Genomic DNA, 18814 nt, shown 5'->3' on the forward strand with positions numbered 1-18814 from the left:
ATGAAAAAGCCTTTCTAATATATGAGATACTATATAAGTTAAATGATGTACTGCCCAAAATATTTACCACTTGGTGATGCACTTATATTATAATAGAAATAATTCATTCCAGAGGGGTGCAGGGGTTTAGCACCCCTCCTTTTTATTGAAAAATTTGTCATTTTCAATTGTAAAATTACTGAAAAATGGAAAATAATGTCCTAGCACCCCCCCCTTTTTTTATGATTGATTGATTGATTGTTGGGGTTTAACGTCCGAGCAGCAATATTTCAGCTATATTCAGACTGAGGAACCCTAGCTGGCACTCCTCCTTTTCAAAGTGTCTAAATCTGATTTTAGGTACCATGTTTGACTCGATTTATACATTGGTTGGCTAACACATTGAATAGAAAGAAATAGAAAAATAATTTCCTTAATTATGAAGATTATCATATCAAATTTTCAATTAATTCATTCCAATTATGGTAAAAACCTTTATCTTCCCCCTCTAAATGAGTTGAAATAAAATTAATACCTAAAAACCATATGATAATGTTTCCTCATTGGGGAAAAGAAAAATATTCTCTTTATAATATTTATTATGAGATAGAGAATTTTGTCTTGACATAGTTGTCCTCTGAGATGACAATGAAACATGTTTTACACCTTGGGCTAAATAGAAAAATTCCATTATTTCTCTGAGAATTGGATATTAATTTGTAATTCCAAGTATTTGACTATAGGCTAGCACTGCCATCCTGGTATTATTTGAGCAAAATCCGGTTGCTTAGTTAGGGAACTTAAATCATTTTCTGAGCCATCCCTTGTCGATTCAAAACAAACTTTTTGACATACATATGATATCTACATTACATTGAAACAAAAAATTCAGTTAGGTAAAATTTACCCAGTAGGATCTGCCTGATTTTTACATGATCAGCCTCTTGTATTCTTCCTTTACATACTGTTAATGTGCTTGCTATTTATTCACGGTGACTGTCAAGTGAAAATATTCACAGGTTCCATAAAAACATTAAGCTACTGGTAGTGTTCATTAAATATTAATTTCATTGGTACTTTCTTCTTCTGTTGACCGTGAAAATAGCAAAAATTTGTACATTGCAAAAATTATGGTAAATACTTTATTCATAACACTAATGATGACCAAGTCCAAAAACATGAAAAGTTCTTTGTGTAAAAATTGTCATAAATAAAGAAATCAAATTGCAGTTTTCTATTATAATATTATTACCAAAACTAATGACTGCGTTGTATGTATTATTTGGGGAATTTAAAGTTTTTTGCAGACTTTTTGCATCAAGCTAGAACTCTAACAAATGGGCTTCTGGAACAGGGTTATGTTGCTTCAACATTGAAGTCGTCACTACAGAAGTTTTATGGTCGTCATCATGAACTCGTGGGTCGTTATAATGTATCCATCTGCACCATGAAAACTGATTTATTCAACAGGTCATAGTTTCCTGCCTACCCCCGACTTGACTTTTTATGAGAAACTCGGCAGGTATTTCTAGAAAAGCCGAGAACGCTTACCCTACCAGTGCACCTGGTCCATGCTCCCAGTTTTTAGTGGAGTCCGAGTTGCTCATTTACTTTTGTTACTTTGTATGTATGATTTTAGTTACTTTATGTTCTTTGTTGTGTATGTCTGTTTTCCGTGTCTGGTCTTTGTCCCTTGATTACATTCTTTTGATTTCCCCTACAAACTTGGTTCCCTTGATTTCTCTTTAACTGAAAATTTGGATACCCATCAAAAAAGGAGTGGGTATATTAAGTACATTTATTGATAACAACAAAAAATACATGACTAACATCACTAATTATAGACTGGGTCAAACTGCCCAGACAAAGTAGAAGCCAATGAGAGTTTCCAATATTGATAATCGTATTTGTAAATTGCATCTTTCTCTCATCGTTAATTTCATAATAACGTTAATGATCTAATGAAAGGAAATGTAACGACAGATACCGGATACAATTGTTTCGCCACGGCAAAGAAAAATCAAGATTGGATAAACTAGCTTAAATGGACTTGGCAGTATTTGTCAAGGAACTGTACCTAAAAATAGATAATTCTTAGCATCAATTATCTCCAAGACGTGATGATGGGAGATTTATGTAATAAAATCAACTCTTTTATCTTGCATTTATTTGTTGGCTAATTTAAAAGGATGATAGCGAAAAGAATGCAGTTAAGAATTAGGGATACCAGAGTTTGTTTGGTTGAATTGACCCTAATAAGGCTTGTTTGGAAAAGGATAAAAAGATGATTATGTAAAGTCAGCTGGTTTGATTGACCCTAATAAGGCTGGCTTGGAAAAGGATAAAAGGATGATTATGTAAAGTCAGCCAGTAAATGTGTCTACTTCATCAAGATTTCCAGGTTGTAATGGGAGTACAACGATATAATGGCACAATATACAGTGAAACCTGTCTAAAACCAAACCTTGAATAATCAGAAAACCTGTCTATACCAAACCTTGAATATTCTGAAAACCTGTCTAAACCAAACCACAAATAATCTGAAAACCTGTCTAAACCAAACCACAAATAATCTGAAAACTTGTCTAAACCAAACCCTGAATAATCAGAAAACATGTCAAAACCAAACCTTGAATAATCTGAAAACCTGTCTAAACCAAATCACAAGTAATCTGAAAACCTGTCTAAACCAAACCATAAATAATCTGAAAACCTGTCTAAACCAAACCCTGAATAATCAGAAAAGCTGTCTAAACCAAACCCTGAATAATCAGAAAATCTATCTAAGCCAAACACTTTTTCTTGATATAAGTTTAAAAGTATTTGGAACCTTGTTAACCAAACACCTGTCTAAACTAAACACCTGTTTAAATGGAGCCAATTCTAACATTAAAGGGGTTCAGTTAAGACAGGTTTTACAGTACTAAGTGTATTTGTACGAATCTGGAAAAACAGGAAAAATCAGAAACATGCATGTCAAAACCCCACCGATCAGAAACATGCATGTGAAAACCTCACCGATCAGAAACATGCATGTCAAAACCCCACCGATCAGAAACATGCATGTCAAAGCCCCACCGATCAGAAACATGCATGTCAAAACCCCACCGATCTGACAATGTAAATTCACTCTAGGATACTTTCACTATTTGAAAAGACCATTATTCTCTGCATCACAGGCTTTGTTCAGAAATTTTTCAACAGAATCTTAGAAAAATGAGGTTTTTGACACTTTTCTGCCCTTGAAATGTTTATTTTCAGTCCATTTAAATGAAATTGTAACTCAATTGTCCAGCATGATATGGAAATTCTTGTCTGTTTTCCCTGATTCTGATGGTGCAAATAGTCAAATTACACTATCAATATGATGGATTTTTTTTCATATCATGTTTCACCTACTGCCTGATTCTTACAGGGACTGACACTTAAATTGTTTTGATACAAAATCATATATCCTTCTACCTCTCTTTTGCAGGACAAAATCAGAAATGATGGTGCTATGCCAACCTTCACACGAAATACATGTACAAACCTTCAAAATAGAGAGTTGATATTGTACAGCAACCAACAAGATGTTGCATGTGTTGTCCTGCTATATATACCCTCGCTTGTATGGGAAGTTGATACTGGATGGCAACAAAAACTACTTACAAAGTATAGCCCATCTATTTAAAGCAACACACGAACTTGAAATTAATCTCTCCAGGCCCCAGTGCCACAAATTTGAAAAGTTACATAAGTCTGAGAAAATTCTTCATTGTTTCTGACATCATCAATTTCAAAGACTTTGATTGGAGTTACCATGGAAATTAAGAATAGTCTCAGACTTAAGTATTTTTTTTTCAGTTTTGTGGCACGGGGGCCAGTCACTGGTTTGTGATGAAAAGGTATATGAATATTTATACCAGTTTCTGCCCTGTTTTAGGGTGAAAATTGTAGTTTACCTACTTAAAAGACTTACTGGCATAATATTGTATTAGAATAATGATTAAAACCCAGACAGCTGTTACAACAACTGCTTTTCAAACAAAGTCATAAAGTATCGTTTCTATGCAACTTTTTACTGATATCGATGGTTTTACTGTTTTTTTTTTATCTGGACATATTGGCCATATACCAAACCAAATATTCTGTCAAAAGTTATTTTGATACAATATTGTTAAATTCTTGCAATATTTATGTTGTCAAGGCAAGTGGCCAATATCAAGTGATTTTGGTCAGAATTTACACATTTTAGCTAAATTTTGCACTAACATTATGTACGGATGAACTGCAAAACAGGTTGTTTTCTGGTAAAGTAAGCACACATTTTACTAAAAGTTATGCAATATCCAGATTGATTTATTTTGCCAACTTCATTTTCAGGGTCAATCTGATATAAAACTGAAAATACCCCTTTTTTCAATAAAAAAAGTCACACAAAACAAAAAGCTAAAAATGGACTGCAACCAAAAATTACTCGTAACATATGCTCCCTCTATATAAAGCCACATATTGTATTTCTCTCTTCTTCTTCTAGTCGTTCGCCATTACACTTGAATGCCAGTCTCCTCAACAAACCTGGCCGTCTTCTGTAGGTCTTCCACAAGTCCATACAGTTTTTCTGTAATGGGGTTTGGTTTATCCCATATCTTCTCTCTCTGTGCCTGGTGTAACCTGCACGTCTGCAGAAAGTGTTCTGTATTCTGCTCTGCTTCTCCACAGGGACACATAGGTGATGGTATGACCTTCAAAACTCTGTACAGATGTTGGTTGAGTCTGTTCTGTCCTATCCTGAGCCTGAAGATTGCAGTTTGCTCAAATCCTTTTAGTTGATGGTAGCTATCTTGCTTCTGAGGGGTATTGTGCAGAGATTTGATGATGGTCTTCATCTCTATGTAGCAGACAGAATTTTCATCTTGCTGTTGTTGAGCGCCTTCCTTTGCTAGTTTATCTTCTTTTTTATTTCTGTTGATTCCACAATGTGAAGGTATCCACTGTACAGCAGTTTTAAGGCTCTTGATGGAATAAATAGCTCTTTCAAGCTGTGGTAGTTTATTGTTGGTCAGTGCTTGTATTAAGGAGAGGGCATCTGTTAGGAATACTACTTGCATATTTTCTGTGTTTTCCTTGATGCAATTTGCAGCATGGATGAGTGCTTCTTCTTCAGCCTTGTAGTTGGAGCAATGTAATCCTGTTGGTATTGCCATTGACTGTTGTTCACCATTTGGGTATTCTATGTAGATACCGGCCCTCCTTTGTCGCATTTGTGGCTGAACGGTCTGTGTAAGCTCTTGTCCACAATTCTGATGGATAATCTTCTTCCAGCATGCTCATTGTTACGGTCATTATGTCAATGTTTGATTGTTCATCTTTGGCACTGAGTAACGGAACTGTTGTCTGAATGGTTACATTGTCCTCCTTCTCTCCACATAGATTGTCATTCATTTTAAAATCTATAGGTCTGACATTCTTAGGTAGGTGTTCTTGGTGTTTTCTTTGCAATGCTCTTGTTTCTAGAGTGAAGCTGGATCTTTTGAGTCTGCCTGAGGATAGTTGTTTCAGTCTCTCATTCATTGGGTGGTTTGGTGGCCTCTATCATAGGTTTTCATTCTCTTCTCTTACTTAATGGTTGTATGTTTGTAATTTCCTCTATACTAGCAATAGGTGTTGATTTCATGGCTCCTGTGATGATGCGGAGTGCCTGATTCTGGACTTTATCTAGAGTCTGATGCTGACACTTAGTTGCAGTCATCCAAGCACTAGAGCCATATTCTAGATGTGGACATACATTTCCTTCGTAAACAGACTTAAAAACTTTCTCATTAGCACCTCAGTTTTTACCAGAAAGTTTTCTCATGTTTAGTTTTCCTCTGGCTTCTGATGTCATTATATGCTGTTTCCATGTAAGTCTTTTATCGAAGGTTACACCAAGGTATGTTTGCTGATCTTCCATTGTGATATGGATGTCATCCATGGTCAGTTTGACAGATTGGGTTTTAGGTGAGAGTGTAAAGAGAGTTGCTGTTGTTTTCTCTCTATTGATGGTTACACACCACTCATTGGCCCATTTGACTACCATATCTAATGTTGTTTGTATCCTGTACCTTGCAGTAGTTACATACTCTTCAGAGCACCAGAGGACAAGATCATCTGCATAGAGTGCTGATTGTACACCATCTGGTAGCTCACACATTGTATTTAAAATCAATCGATCAATAGGGAATCAAAGTAATTGCACCAAAAATTCCAGTGGACAAAATAAGCAGATGGACAGACAGATGGATGAAAAGACAGGCAGACAGACAAGGTGATTCAAATATATCAAATGTAAACCTTTTTACTTGTTCCACTGTGCTTCAATTAAACTAAGACAGAACTCGTGTAAAAAATCCCAGATCTTCAATCGAGAGTCTTGTAGGAATGAATCAATCTTTTCCATTCATTATTTTATGTTATCCTAATTTTTGTGACTGCCGGTAAATTATATTTATATCTGGTCTCTATGACAAGTATAAACAAGAATGTTCAATTTTAAGGACATTGCATTAATCTGTATCTCCAGGGGCACAAAATAAATCTAATAGCCCCTACTCCTTAGACAGTCTGATAAATATAGTCTTTAAACATAGCTGACAGGGGAGTAAAAATAATTTCTCATAATATTTTTTCAACAGAATTAAAGAGAAGAACTTAGTATTAATAGGTATAGAGTAACCACAAGATAATTTTTAGAACACCAGAAGATAAATTTCGATGCAAAACACAGAAAATTTATTCTTTTATTTGTAAGTAATTTGTTTTTTTGTCTGTGTTTTTGACAGGTTCATAGAAATGAGAGTAAGTTTCAATGCCCAAAAGGATGTGGTTTGGTATGAAAGAAAAATTGCCTATCAATATTCAATAAAAAAAGATGTAGCTATTTTAATACTTTTTTAAAAAGGTCATTGTATCTGATATGTTATAAATAAAACTTTCAGAGCAGGAAGAAAAAGTAGAAACAGTTTAAGATGATAACTGAGGAGGTGGTACAATAAGTAGAAATAGTTTATGATGAGGAGGTGGTACAATAAGTAGATATAGTTTATGATGAGGAGGCGGTACAATAAAAGTATTTCTAATTTGTCATAAAGCTTTTAATTAAGGATTGATTGATTGATTGTTGGGGTTTAATGCTTGAGCAGCAATATTTCAGCTATATTCAGGCAAAATTATAAGAAAGGTTAATATCATATTAATAATTTTGTCTTAATTACTGTAAACATATTAATTTTTGCAGTTGCTAATTTTCATTGATTCTGTCAAGTGAACATATTTGTGGGTATCAATTTTCACAGTATCAAAAAATTTTAAGTATTTTTTAGTGTTAAAAATCAATTTCATGGGTACATTTTTTTTCACTTTTCTGTCCGCCTCGAAAATAGGAAAAAATAGTACATGGCTAAAATTAATACTTTTACAGTATCCAAATTTAACAAGACTTAAAGTGAACTACTGTCAGATCTGTTTAAGTACTAGTCCATACAAAACACACTGAACAAACAATGTTTATTTTTCTCTACATATGTTATATTTGAAAGTAATGGTAGTTTTTTCTGTATTTAAATCTGTACTTTTTGAGAAAATCATACATCTTTTTCTCACTGAATTCAACCAAATCAAACTATAAATCTAGCTAAGAGCAAATTTCATACAGAATTTGATTAACAGGTGTCTAGTCAATTTGTTCCATGTCAAATCTGTCCCACCCAATTTGTCCCATTTTTTTGCCAATTTGTCCCAGTTATGGACGATTTGTCCCAGAATATTTTAACTCGGAATAGCAACTACAGAATGACAAACTAAGACTAGTTTATGTGGCCTGTAACACTTAATGCATTGAAATAAACGATAATTCAGTGAGGTTTTGACATGCATGAATCCCCTACTGTCTGATTTTTATAGACTGCTACTAATATACTGGTGACAACGTACCTTTCCCAAACTTGTTCCCATAATGAAGAAAATAGATATAGTATCTAAGCCTATCAAGAAGGGCAGAAATAAATTTTCATTGTGCGTTCTTTACTAATTATCTCCCCTTGCAAAAAAATATTAATAGGCTTATAACATGATGTGGTAATAGTTGTTATGTCCCTGGGAGGTTGATGTTGTCAGACTATCAAGTCTTCAATCATGACAAATTCTCCTGATGTTTAATAACTTAAGTACAAGATATGCAAGTCCCCCTTTTTTTAAGTTTAAAATTAGGCAACTCCGACCTTATTGTAGGAGCTGACAAAAAGTGGACATGGGCAAATTGTAAGTAAACATATGTAAAACAACCAAAAACATCAATTCCAGCAAAATGACGCCATGTTTTGCAGAATTATGCCGTAGTTGGTACAAAAATTACAAAATTATCCCATAAATTGTACAAAAATTACAAAATTATCCTATAAAATTTCCTAGAGATCCAAATATCCATGGACAATAAAAATAGCACCCATGTATGGCCACAATATTTCTGTTAGTTAAAATAAAAATAATTGGGGAATCTGGAATTGAAAAATTTTGAATTTCAATTTTTAGAAGAAAAAAATCAAATCGGATAGCTCAGGGAACACAAAACAGAAAGAAAATGAACATGATTGGGAGCTCCTTTATCAAGGTATATTGGCTATTGCAAAGCTTTAATTGAGTAATTACTCAATTAAAATGGGCGAAAAACATTGAGCTCTTCTTGTTCTGTTTTTCTTCTTTAAAGCTGTAACATGTAAAACTCATAATTTGGATAATCTCATAAAAGAGTTATATTCCTTCATGCACATCTACATATGATATCCAACCTTCCTATAAAATTTCATAAAAATCCCTTAAGTGGTTTAGAAAGAGTTGTGCTTACAAGAAATGTGGACAGACAGACGGGGTAATTCCCATATACCTCCCAAACATTGATTGCTGGGGGTATAACTAGAAACCTGAAAGCCCCATCGAATCAGTTTGGAAGCCTTTTCAAACGAACTAACTTGCCTAAAATAAACAAATTCCTCAGTATCCAGAGCCTAGATTTTACATATTTTGCTTACTATATATAAATTTGACACATTATAATAAGAAAATGATATTAATGCAGTAAATACCTGACAAAACAGTGAAACTACTGTCAACTTAGCTAACTGTAAACCAAACAATGAAAATGTGAGCTATGCATTACATATAATATACATTGATAGCTAGTATAACCTTGGATATGTTTAACTAATAGAAAAATAGAAGTGCATGTCCTCTGTAGTCTTAGATGTAACTGACTTTTGAGATAGAACTTTTGTTGTATGGTAGCAATTGTCTTATGTCGTCTTTTGTCAGATTTTTAATGCAGACCTGGTTTTGCACGGCCGAAAAACATATCTGACATTGACAAAACAGAAAGTAATAATACATAAAAAGAAATGCAAAAGTAAAATAAAGGATTTGAAACAGTGGACAAAATCAGCTCTAATTAATGTAAATTGCTATTTCTCTGTCTATCTGTCCGTCAACTTTTCAAATATTACAACAACAAAAATGTTTTTGATTTTTATCTTCATTAAAAGAAAAACTTTTACTTTTTTGTCATTTTATGGCTTCAGAACTATGGAAGTTAAGGCCTATTTACACAATCAAAGTTTTCCAACAAAATCTTTGTCAAAGTTTACTTTGACAAAGTTTTTTGACCTTGTAAACCTGTATCAAAAACTTTGACAAAAAACTTTGATGGAAATGAATTCAATTATATATTTTATGATCTTTGATAGAATTTGACCAATTAAAATGAGTTTTTGGAATGACAATAAAAAAAACCAAATAGAAGGTGCTTCATTTCTTTCCTATCCATATGGAGGATTTCAATAACTAAACCTTGATTGTGTTAACAGACGACTTTGACAAAATTTTCTTTCACCAAAGTTTCCATCAAAAATTTTGAAAAAATTTGATTACAAACTTTGATGCTGTAAACAGGCCTTTATAGAATGATAAAATGGTTACAAATTTATCATGCACAGCTGTTAAACATGATTTTCACAAACAACTTCAAAATAGGGCATTAAAGATGAAAAAAGGGGGACAGCAAAATGTTCAAAATGACCTCACTTGAAAACTAAAGTAACTACATTTTATAAATTGCAGAAAGTTGAACCTTTGAATCTGTTTTTAGTGGTACTAAACAACTGTAATAAGTTTCCAAAAATATCATTGACATTGATCTGTTTGCTATCAAGTTATCATCTGAAAATCCTCAGGGGATGGACAGAAGAATTGATGGATGGACTGACAGAGGGATGGACAAACAGGCCACATGTAACTTTTTGAAGGAAATAAAAAAAGCCAATGGTTCCGAAAAAAGTTTCTATAGCAGCAACCTCAAGTTTGATCAAATGTGGATCCTAGCAGTTCGAATTACTTTCAAGAGATAAAGGTGCTCAAGTTTTCAAGTCCACTTACAGAGAACACCAATTATCCTTGTAAAGTGCCAATGAATGAAACTGAAGGTACTGGACCTAGGTACTGTATGTAAGTAGAACTCCAGCTAAGAATCGTGTAAAATGTGATTTATGGTTGAAAAGCCTACATATTTTTATTTTTCATATTTTGTATAAAGTGTTAATTTAAGTAAATAGAAATTAAAATGTGGCTTTTCATATAACCCGTGCTCTTCAGAGATGAAAGTTGTACAGAATGCACTGTAGAATTCAAAACTAACGGAGATAACTCTGTAAATGACATTAAAATACAATAGAAACTACTGGATTATCAATGTGGATTATCTCCTAAGAGCAGACAGATCAGAATGAATAATTATACACTTCATCATATAGATCATAACACAACTAATTACCAAAAATAAAAAGTGTAGCCTTTTATGAGGTGTATCACATATTCCAGAATTTGCATGATTCTTACAAATACTGCCACATAAATTTTCATGGTGTTGTAATAAATTTCACTATTTTCAGGATGGTAAGAACAAATAAATAAAATTTGTAATAGAGAAATTGATTTTTAACACAATAACACATTTTATGAAACAGTGAAAATTGATACCCAGGAATATGTTCACTTGACAGAATCGGCAAAAATTAATATGTTTACAGTAAATGAAAAATGAAAGTAAGAAAATGAAAAGTCTAAGACTTTTTGAACCACTTGATTCATTAATTAATTCAAATGCTAAATCTTTCATAGACAGGCATGCTGATATAGCGATACATGTATCTGAGAATACATCCATCAAACTTTAAATTATCAACAATATGAGAGTTTCCAACCTGATTTAATGACAATCATTACTTCTAATGCAAATACAATTGTCATTCCCAGATAGCTCAAGGTCTGAAAAATCACGAAAGATGATTAAATTATTGCACAACTTATCCTAAGTCACAACTAAGAGCTTTATCTAAGAAAAAACTTTAACATAATAATAAAATTCACACAAGCCTTTTTATATTTATATATTTATCGTCAACTTAACCCAAGGCTAAAGAAATCACGAAATATGAAAGAATTAGTATTGAACTTGCTGTAATAGTTTTATCTATATCAAAAAGTCAAAGCTAAAAAACTTTTTTCCGACACTGTCAGTATTGAGTTCGCTTTGATATCATGGAACACCCATGATGCTTAACTGTAGCAACCTAACCAATGGAAATTACACCACACATTTCTTGCACAAAAGTGATAGCAACTGTGAAATTCAAGGCTCCATTAGAGGTATTGGTGTCCAGAATATTTTCATTTATGAATAATCTTTTATGTATTGAATAATTTGAAATAGCTTGCTGTATTTTTCTACCTATAAGTTGATGTGGCCGTTGAACAAATTAAGTAGCACTCCAGCTAAGGATCATGCAAAATGTGATTCATGAGTAAAAAGCCTACATATTTTTATTTTTGATATTTTGTCTGAAATGTCATAGTAAACAATAATAAACATGTGGTTTTTCATGTAACCCATGCTCTTAGGAGATAAAAAATATATAGAATGCACTGTAGATTTCAAAATTAAGGGAGATAACTCTGTAAATGGTGCTCAAATACATTAGAATCTACTGGATTTTCAATGTGGATTATATCCTAAGAGCAGGCAGATTTGAATGAATAATTACATATTTCATAGTATAGACCCAGGAAGCAACTTTTACAAAATTAAAAATATGTAGCCTTTTTGGGGGTGTATCACATTTTTTCAGATTACGCATGATTCTTACAAAGGCTACTACTTAAATAATTAAAAATATAAACAGAGCATAGTAACCACACAGTTCATAAAATTAAATCCAAATCAGATCTGGGGAATGAAGAATGTGAGATAATGTGTCAGATATCTTTTTTTAAAGATAGTACTTGTTTTCTATGTCAGTATACTTAGCAATCATCCTGTCTGTATCCTCTAGCATTGTGAAATATGAAGAAACTGAAAGTATTGCATAACAAAATAACAATAACAGTTTAATCTTAAAAACATTTCAATGCAAATAAATCCATCAATTCTAAATTTTCTCTAATATACATTCTAGTCAAAACTTGGTTAGTTGTATCAAGAAACAATTAAAAACGTGTAGAGTTATTTTATACTTGATACATAAACTTCCTATAAAATGCCATCAAAATCCTTAAAGCAGTGAAGTAGGAGTTGTTCTAATAAGTAAAATCCCTTAAATTGGATTAACTCTCTTAGAAGACATTGGATAAGAATTATCTATGGATTTCCATGCAGTTTGAAAAAATATATAGATCATGGTATTATGCATCTGTTGTTTGGATTTTTTATCCAAATGATTGTGGGTTTAAACAAGCATTCTGAGAGTATCGCAAAGCAATACATAATCTCCTGTTAATGTCACAATCCAATGGTTTCTACTGTATTTTAATGTCATTTACAGAGTTATCTCCCATAATTTTGAATTCTACAGTACATTCTATATAATTTGTATCTCTTATAAATATGAGTTCTATAAAAATCCACATTATTTTCTGTTTGCTTAAGCATTTTAAACAAATTATCAAAAATAACAAGCATTATAAGAGTATTGCAAAACAATAAATACAAAATGTAGTCCCCTACAGCTGTTTATATCACTGACCAAAATACTACCTTGGATCATCAAGTATGAATGACAAACAGAGGAAATGACCTTAATTTTGAACAAAAGAAAGGGACAAGGACCAAGACAAGAAAGATATTCATATCCATTTAAAAGATGCAGATTTGCCAAGTTTTAAGCACGAACAATTGGACTGATTAGACTAACATACCAAAAAAACAGCTCAATATCTGCAAGGATTTGGAAAAAAAGGGCAGAAAACTTAAATTTCAGTAATTTTTTCAAAGTTCAAGGGCCGTAACTTGAAAAAAAAATCAGCAAAGCAGAACAAAAGATAAACTTGATCTGTATCTCATCAAAAAATCAGTTCAATATCTGCAAGTGTTTAGAAAAAAGTGCAGAAAACTTCAATTTTTTCAGGACTGACAGACAGACAGACGAAGTGCAAATCTAAAGTCCCCTTCTGCTAAAGCAGGTAGGGGACTAATAAGTGGAATATGGACCTCACCATTTAAATTTCTGACCTACAACTTTTGAAATTTTCATAGGCCTTGACCTTTCAATCGTTTTGCACTGACTCTTTGCTAACTTTTGAGACAGATTTTTCTAATTTCCAGAATTTGTTTTAGACAAATTTTACTGTACAGAAAAATAGGATGATTCCCATATACCCTCTATGGGGATATTGTTCTACCCTCCACAAGATTCTTTCATGGCTTAAGTGTAAGTATTTGTTAGAATCAGGTTAAATGGGAAAAACCAGAAATATCAAAAACCTACCAATCTAAGAATATGATTTCACTCAATGGTGCTTCTTCTATTTGAAAAGACCATTATTTGATCTTTCCATCACTGGATTTGCTCTGAAAATTTTCAATAGAATATAAGGAAACAAGGTTTTGACAGAGTTATCTGCCCTTGAAATGTTCACTTTAGTGCATTTCAATGAAATTATAACTCAATTTACCAAAGCAATATGGAAAATCTTGTTTTAATCCTTGATTCTTATGTTGTATATAGTTAAATTACACTTTCAAAATAGTTGTTTTTTCATACCATGTTTCACCCTCTGCCTGAATCTTACAGAGACTGACACTTACAATGTTTGATAGGCCACAAAAATCAAAATAATTAATAATTAATGATATAGCACTGTAAGGATACAATAATCAGAAAACAGACTGTTTAAATAGTACAAAGGAAGAAAGTGGTTAAAGAAGTAATATTTAAACAAGCTTACAATCAAATGTAGCCCATGGATCCATTTGAACTTGCATTCCCAGTCAAAACAAAGTACTGAAAAAGTATACTGACTGTTAAAAGCTATGCACCACCATGCGGTTTGAAAAAAACTGGTCTGGTGACCACTGATACTCTCTTATCTCACACTTTTCAATGTGAAAAGATGTTTGCTGATTATGTTAGTCATATTTGTCAAGATTTTCAAACTCTTCTGGACTTATCCATATCATAACATTAATATTTTTGCCAAGTAGCCCCCACTCTTCTTTTTCGTAATTTCATTGAAAATGCCTTTAAATGTTATTGGGGTATTTTTTTTTTACGAAATCCTTATTTCTTCGGTGTTAAAACAGACCAGTGCATATCCTTAAGTTAAAGTAAGTTCATAAAGGCAATTACTGGTACATGTTACATGTACGTATGTATCCCATTCGTGAAATAGTCAAAATTATACTCATTAAAACGACATTTCAAATTTCACTTGCATTTTCATTTTTACTAAGACTTTTAACAAATTCTAATGTTTTACAATTAAAGCAAACAAGTATTTATCATGTGTCCAAGGATGTCAACAGAAGTCGTCAACTGACAAAATTAGATGGCTATAAGCTCATCTTTTGATGAATACTCTATTTTCAATGGTTAAACTCTTACAAAATGTTCATCAATCTAATGCTTGAGAGTTAATGTGAACCCCATAGCATAAAGCACATCAAATTCAAACCTAGATCTAAAAAACAATTTAAAAATAAATTTAGTTTTGTGGAAAAATATAATCAGCTTTGTACCCCCAGGCAAAATGTCCCCAATACCAAAGATTTTAAAAAATAAAAGTCCAACCCCCACCCCCCACCCCCCCCCCCAAAAAAAAAAAAAAAAATTTCAGACAATCTAATAATGGAGTCAATAGGAAAAATAAAGCTGACACAACTCTTACAAATCATGGAAACGTTTGCATTCTGCATTTTACATCAATGTCATGTAAGCATCCAAGTAACTTGGATTAATTTCATTCTATTTCAAATAAAATCTTGATAGGCTTTGTTGAAATTGAATATGATATAAACATATCACTGATTTCATGAGTAATGTCCCTTACCCTAGGTCTACCTCCTTAAGACTGCACAAAAGTAGACTGAATGAAAAATTGTGAAAAAAAATGTATTGCATTAAAATTTTCCAGTTAACAGAGCCTCACTTTCAGTACACCATAAGAGCTATGACTCAAAATGAATGTTAATAAGCTCTCTACAAGTCAACCAACACCACAACACAGATTCACTTTCTGGACCTGTGCAAGGTACTTCCACTGCACCATGAAACTAGGTTTAAATATACATAAAGAATCTTCCTTATAGAAACTTTAAAAGCCAATAATCCCTTAGATAAAGCTAAATCTGGCAACATGGTGTTCAATGTATCTAATGAAATTTCTACGAAATTCACAGAAATGCTAGGGTTAATGTGTCAAAGTAAAAAACTTCACAAACAAGGTACCCTTTATCAAATTCTTGTAAAAACTAGAATGTCTGTGAGCAAACTCACAAAGCGGTACCCTATATATTCAAATATGTGAAAAAAATATGATAAAATACACCAAAAAACAAAGTCACAGAGAAAACCACTGCTCAACAAGAAGTAATATAGGTCTCACTAACCACTTCTAACACTTCCTTTACATGTTAAATATGTAATTTTCAGAATTGACAATGACATCTTGAAGTTACATACCATTGTGAAACTTGAAAAATTTGGTTTTCATTACAGTGATAGTACAATGATTGTAGAAATTATCACAAAATTTAATTGAATAACTTAAAATCCACATTTTTACTTTTTCTGCTGACTGACAGCATGGAGGCAAATTACTCATACATGAACCTTTTGTAGTAATTCACAAATATGATTTAAAGTATCCATTTTCTGCTTTCTTTTGACTAATATTGATCAGAATACACACAAATTTTGAACTTAGAATGCATAGATCTAGGTTCAGTGTGTTTTTGGTACTACATAGTGGGTGGTCATTTGGACAAAAAGTGGTAAGTGAGACTATGCAATGTTCAACACATATATCAAATTATCTCCCTTTGCAGTCCACCAAGAAAAAATTATGTTCCCTTATGCATTTCTACATATGATACCTAACCTTCCTATAAAATGTCATCAAAATCCGTAGTTATTTAGGAGGAGATGAGATTATGATAAAAGCAGACAGAGAATGTGATTTTTATATAACCCAATACTGGATTTGAGGGGGAAAATAAAATACATGCAGGGGAGGTGCACATTTAACAAATTCTGATACAGATATGTTCAAAGATTAATTACAGATCACACTTCCAATGTACTAAAGGTGGTGATTCACTTTAAACAATCAGAATACTTGTTTATGTTAGTATGTATTCATCAGGAAAAGACAGGACACTGTATGAGCAAGAATAAAGTGTGATTGATAAAAGAAGCTATATTTTAATACTAATCTTTAATAAATTTTCTTAAGATTCTGAAATGTTTACTGCAAATGTAAATATCTTCTGTACATCTTCAAGGAAAAGCCTATTTATATTAAATAAATCTGTGTGATGCACATGCTGCTGTTTGTTTAAATTTAGAGTTTTGCATAAAAGATACCATTAATGATATTATCTCCCTTCAATGAATTGATTGTGTGATAAAAGGAAGATTTTCAAATTAAGTTTTTATACTGCTTTGACCAAACAGTATACTTTATTTTCAATTTCCCAAAATAAGTCATGTTATAAAAAAGATTTAAGAACAGTTTTTCCTTGGGCCCCTCACTTGTGGACATAGGCTCAAAGTAAATGTATGGCAATGAAATTAAAACTAAGTTATTATATTACAGGTCATGAAAATACATCATTCATTATCCTTGATCAAAATCCATAATAAATTCAACAGTACAATAATAACAATGTCAAATGGACATACAGACAAACAGACAGATACATGGACATATGTCCCAGCATGGCATAGTCACACAGGGCCTAATCGAGACATTAATGACATGGAGAAGTTTTTTTTAAATTCTGTTCGAAAAATAACAATGTTCATATTTTTGTTTGTGTAATCTATTACAAAAACTTCTCCTTGTCAAAGAAAAATGGGAGAAGTGGACACAAACATAGTTTTTTGCTCATTTCTCTTTGTACATTAGGGCATGGTCACAGGAGATAAAAACTAGATGGGCTGGAAACAACACCTGCTTTAATCCAGCTCACAGACACTATCCAATAAATAACTGAACTCTAAATCTATGAAAGCAGGCCTCAAAAGTTTGGAGACTGGTGGGGATATTTAGGATTTCAGGATTAAGAAATTCAAACAAAATGAATTCATGCAACTGAATGAGGCAAGTGAAAATAATTTGAATTTTGAAAAATATTTAACATTTCAGGCAATTTTTTTCTCCAAAAGTTAGGTGGAGATACACCAGGTTTGAAATCTACATCAGTTTAATGCTATTCAAAAAGCTAGCTTTTCATTTCCTACAACAGACTGTTAATATTTATAAAACCAAAAAGACCTTGACATTTGAACCTTCAACTTTAAAATAGAAATAGAAATTTCTTACCTATCTTGTATGAAGTCCCATCTAATGTAAAAGTTGCACTTTTACACTTCTTGAATGTTTTCACCCCTGCTGCACCACATCTGTGTGCTCCCCCTCTTCCTTCCATTTTATCCAAAAACTCAGAATCAAAGAAAATTTTTCGTTCACAATATCTCCACAAATTAAAAGCTTTTGAGTAAAAATCTACACAACAAACTATCAAAATAAACACCAACTCAAATCACTAAATCACAAGGAATAATTACAATATTCAAAATCAAGGACAGAAATACAGATCCAGAAGAATATGATGCAAATTTAAACTCCGATTCAAGACTATAATTAATCACTAAAAGTTTATATCTATACGTAATTCTCCATATAATGTTTGACGACTATGGCTATGAATCCCATGTGATATTTGAAATTATGTGAAAATTAAATTTTATAGCTGCATCTTCACATATTTGAACGAATCATTACAAGATTATTTTTGCTTTCCATTCCTTGAAAAGTGTCTAGAGAAATACTCAAAAAAGATGAAATTGTCAGATTTTCAACATTTCGGAACAATTCACATGTTATGTTTACATTTGACAAATTACCGGCAAAAAAAAAACAGAAGTCGGAGAATTAGAATTTTAAATCAAATAAAACTTAAGTAAATCCTTAAAGAAGAAAAATTTCATATTACAACGCAGCAAGGTGAAATGTAACCATTATAAAAATCTTCAAAGTAAAAGTTCAAATACGAAGTCACGTAAAAAGTCAATACCTCTTTATCAGTATATAAATATTCCCCACTTTACAAAAGCCAATAAACAACGATGAACAATGTGAGTTCTATACTTTTAAAGATCTTCGCCTCCTAATCCTATATTCAATATATTCCAATAATTAAATAAATGGAAAATATTTCCAGATTACAAACACAACGACTTGAAACACCTGTTCCAATCTAATGATTATAATG

General features: G+C 32.3%; 1 protein-coding gene across 1 annotated transcript in view; it reads right to left on the bottom strand.

Annotated features, from left to right (window-relative positions):
• The window catches only part of LOC148599833 (dual specificity calcium/calmodulin-dependent 3',5'-cyclic nucleotide phosphodiesterase 1A-like), a 344294-nt gene extending 326288 nt beyond the window's left edge, over positions 1-18006 (bottom strand). The window contains exon 1 of the mRNA XM_088559427.1: positions 17863-18006. Coding sequence (XP_088415553.1) covers positions 17863-17968 — 106 coding nt within the window. The 5' untranslated portion in view covers positions 17969-18006. The remainder of the gene's footprint in view (positions 1-17862) is intronic.
• Positions 18007-18814: the final 808 nt, after the last annotated feature.

This window comes from Perna viridis, chromosome 13, assembly GCF_037379345.1.
Source record: "Perna viridis isolate PV_CMFRI_1.1 ecotype Kerala chromosome 13, ASM3737934v1, whole genome shotgun sequence".
NCBI lineage: Eukaryota > Metazoa > Mollusca > Bivalvia > Mytilida > Mytilidae > Perna > Perna viridis.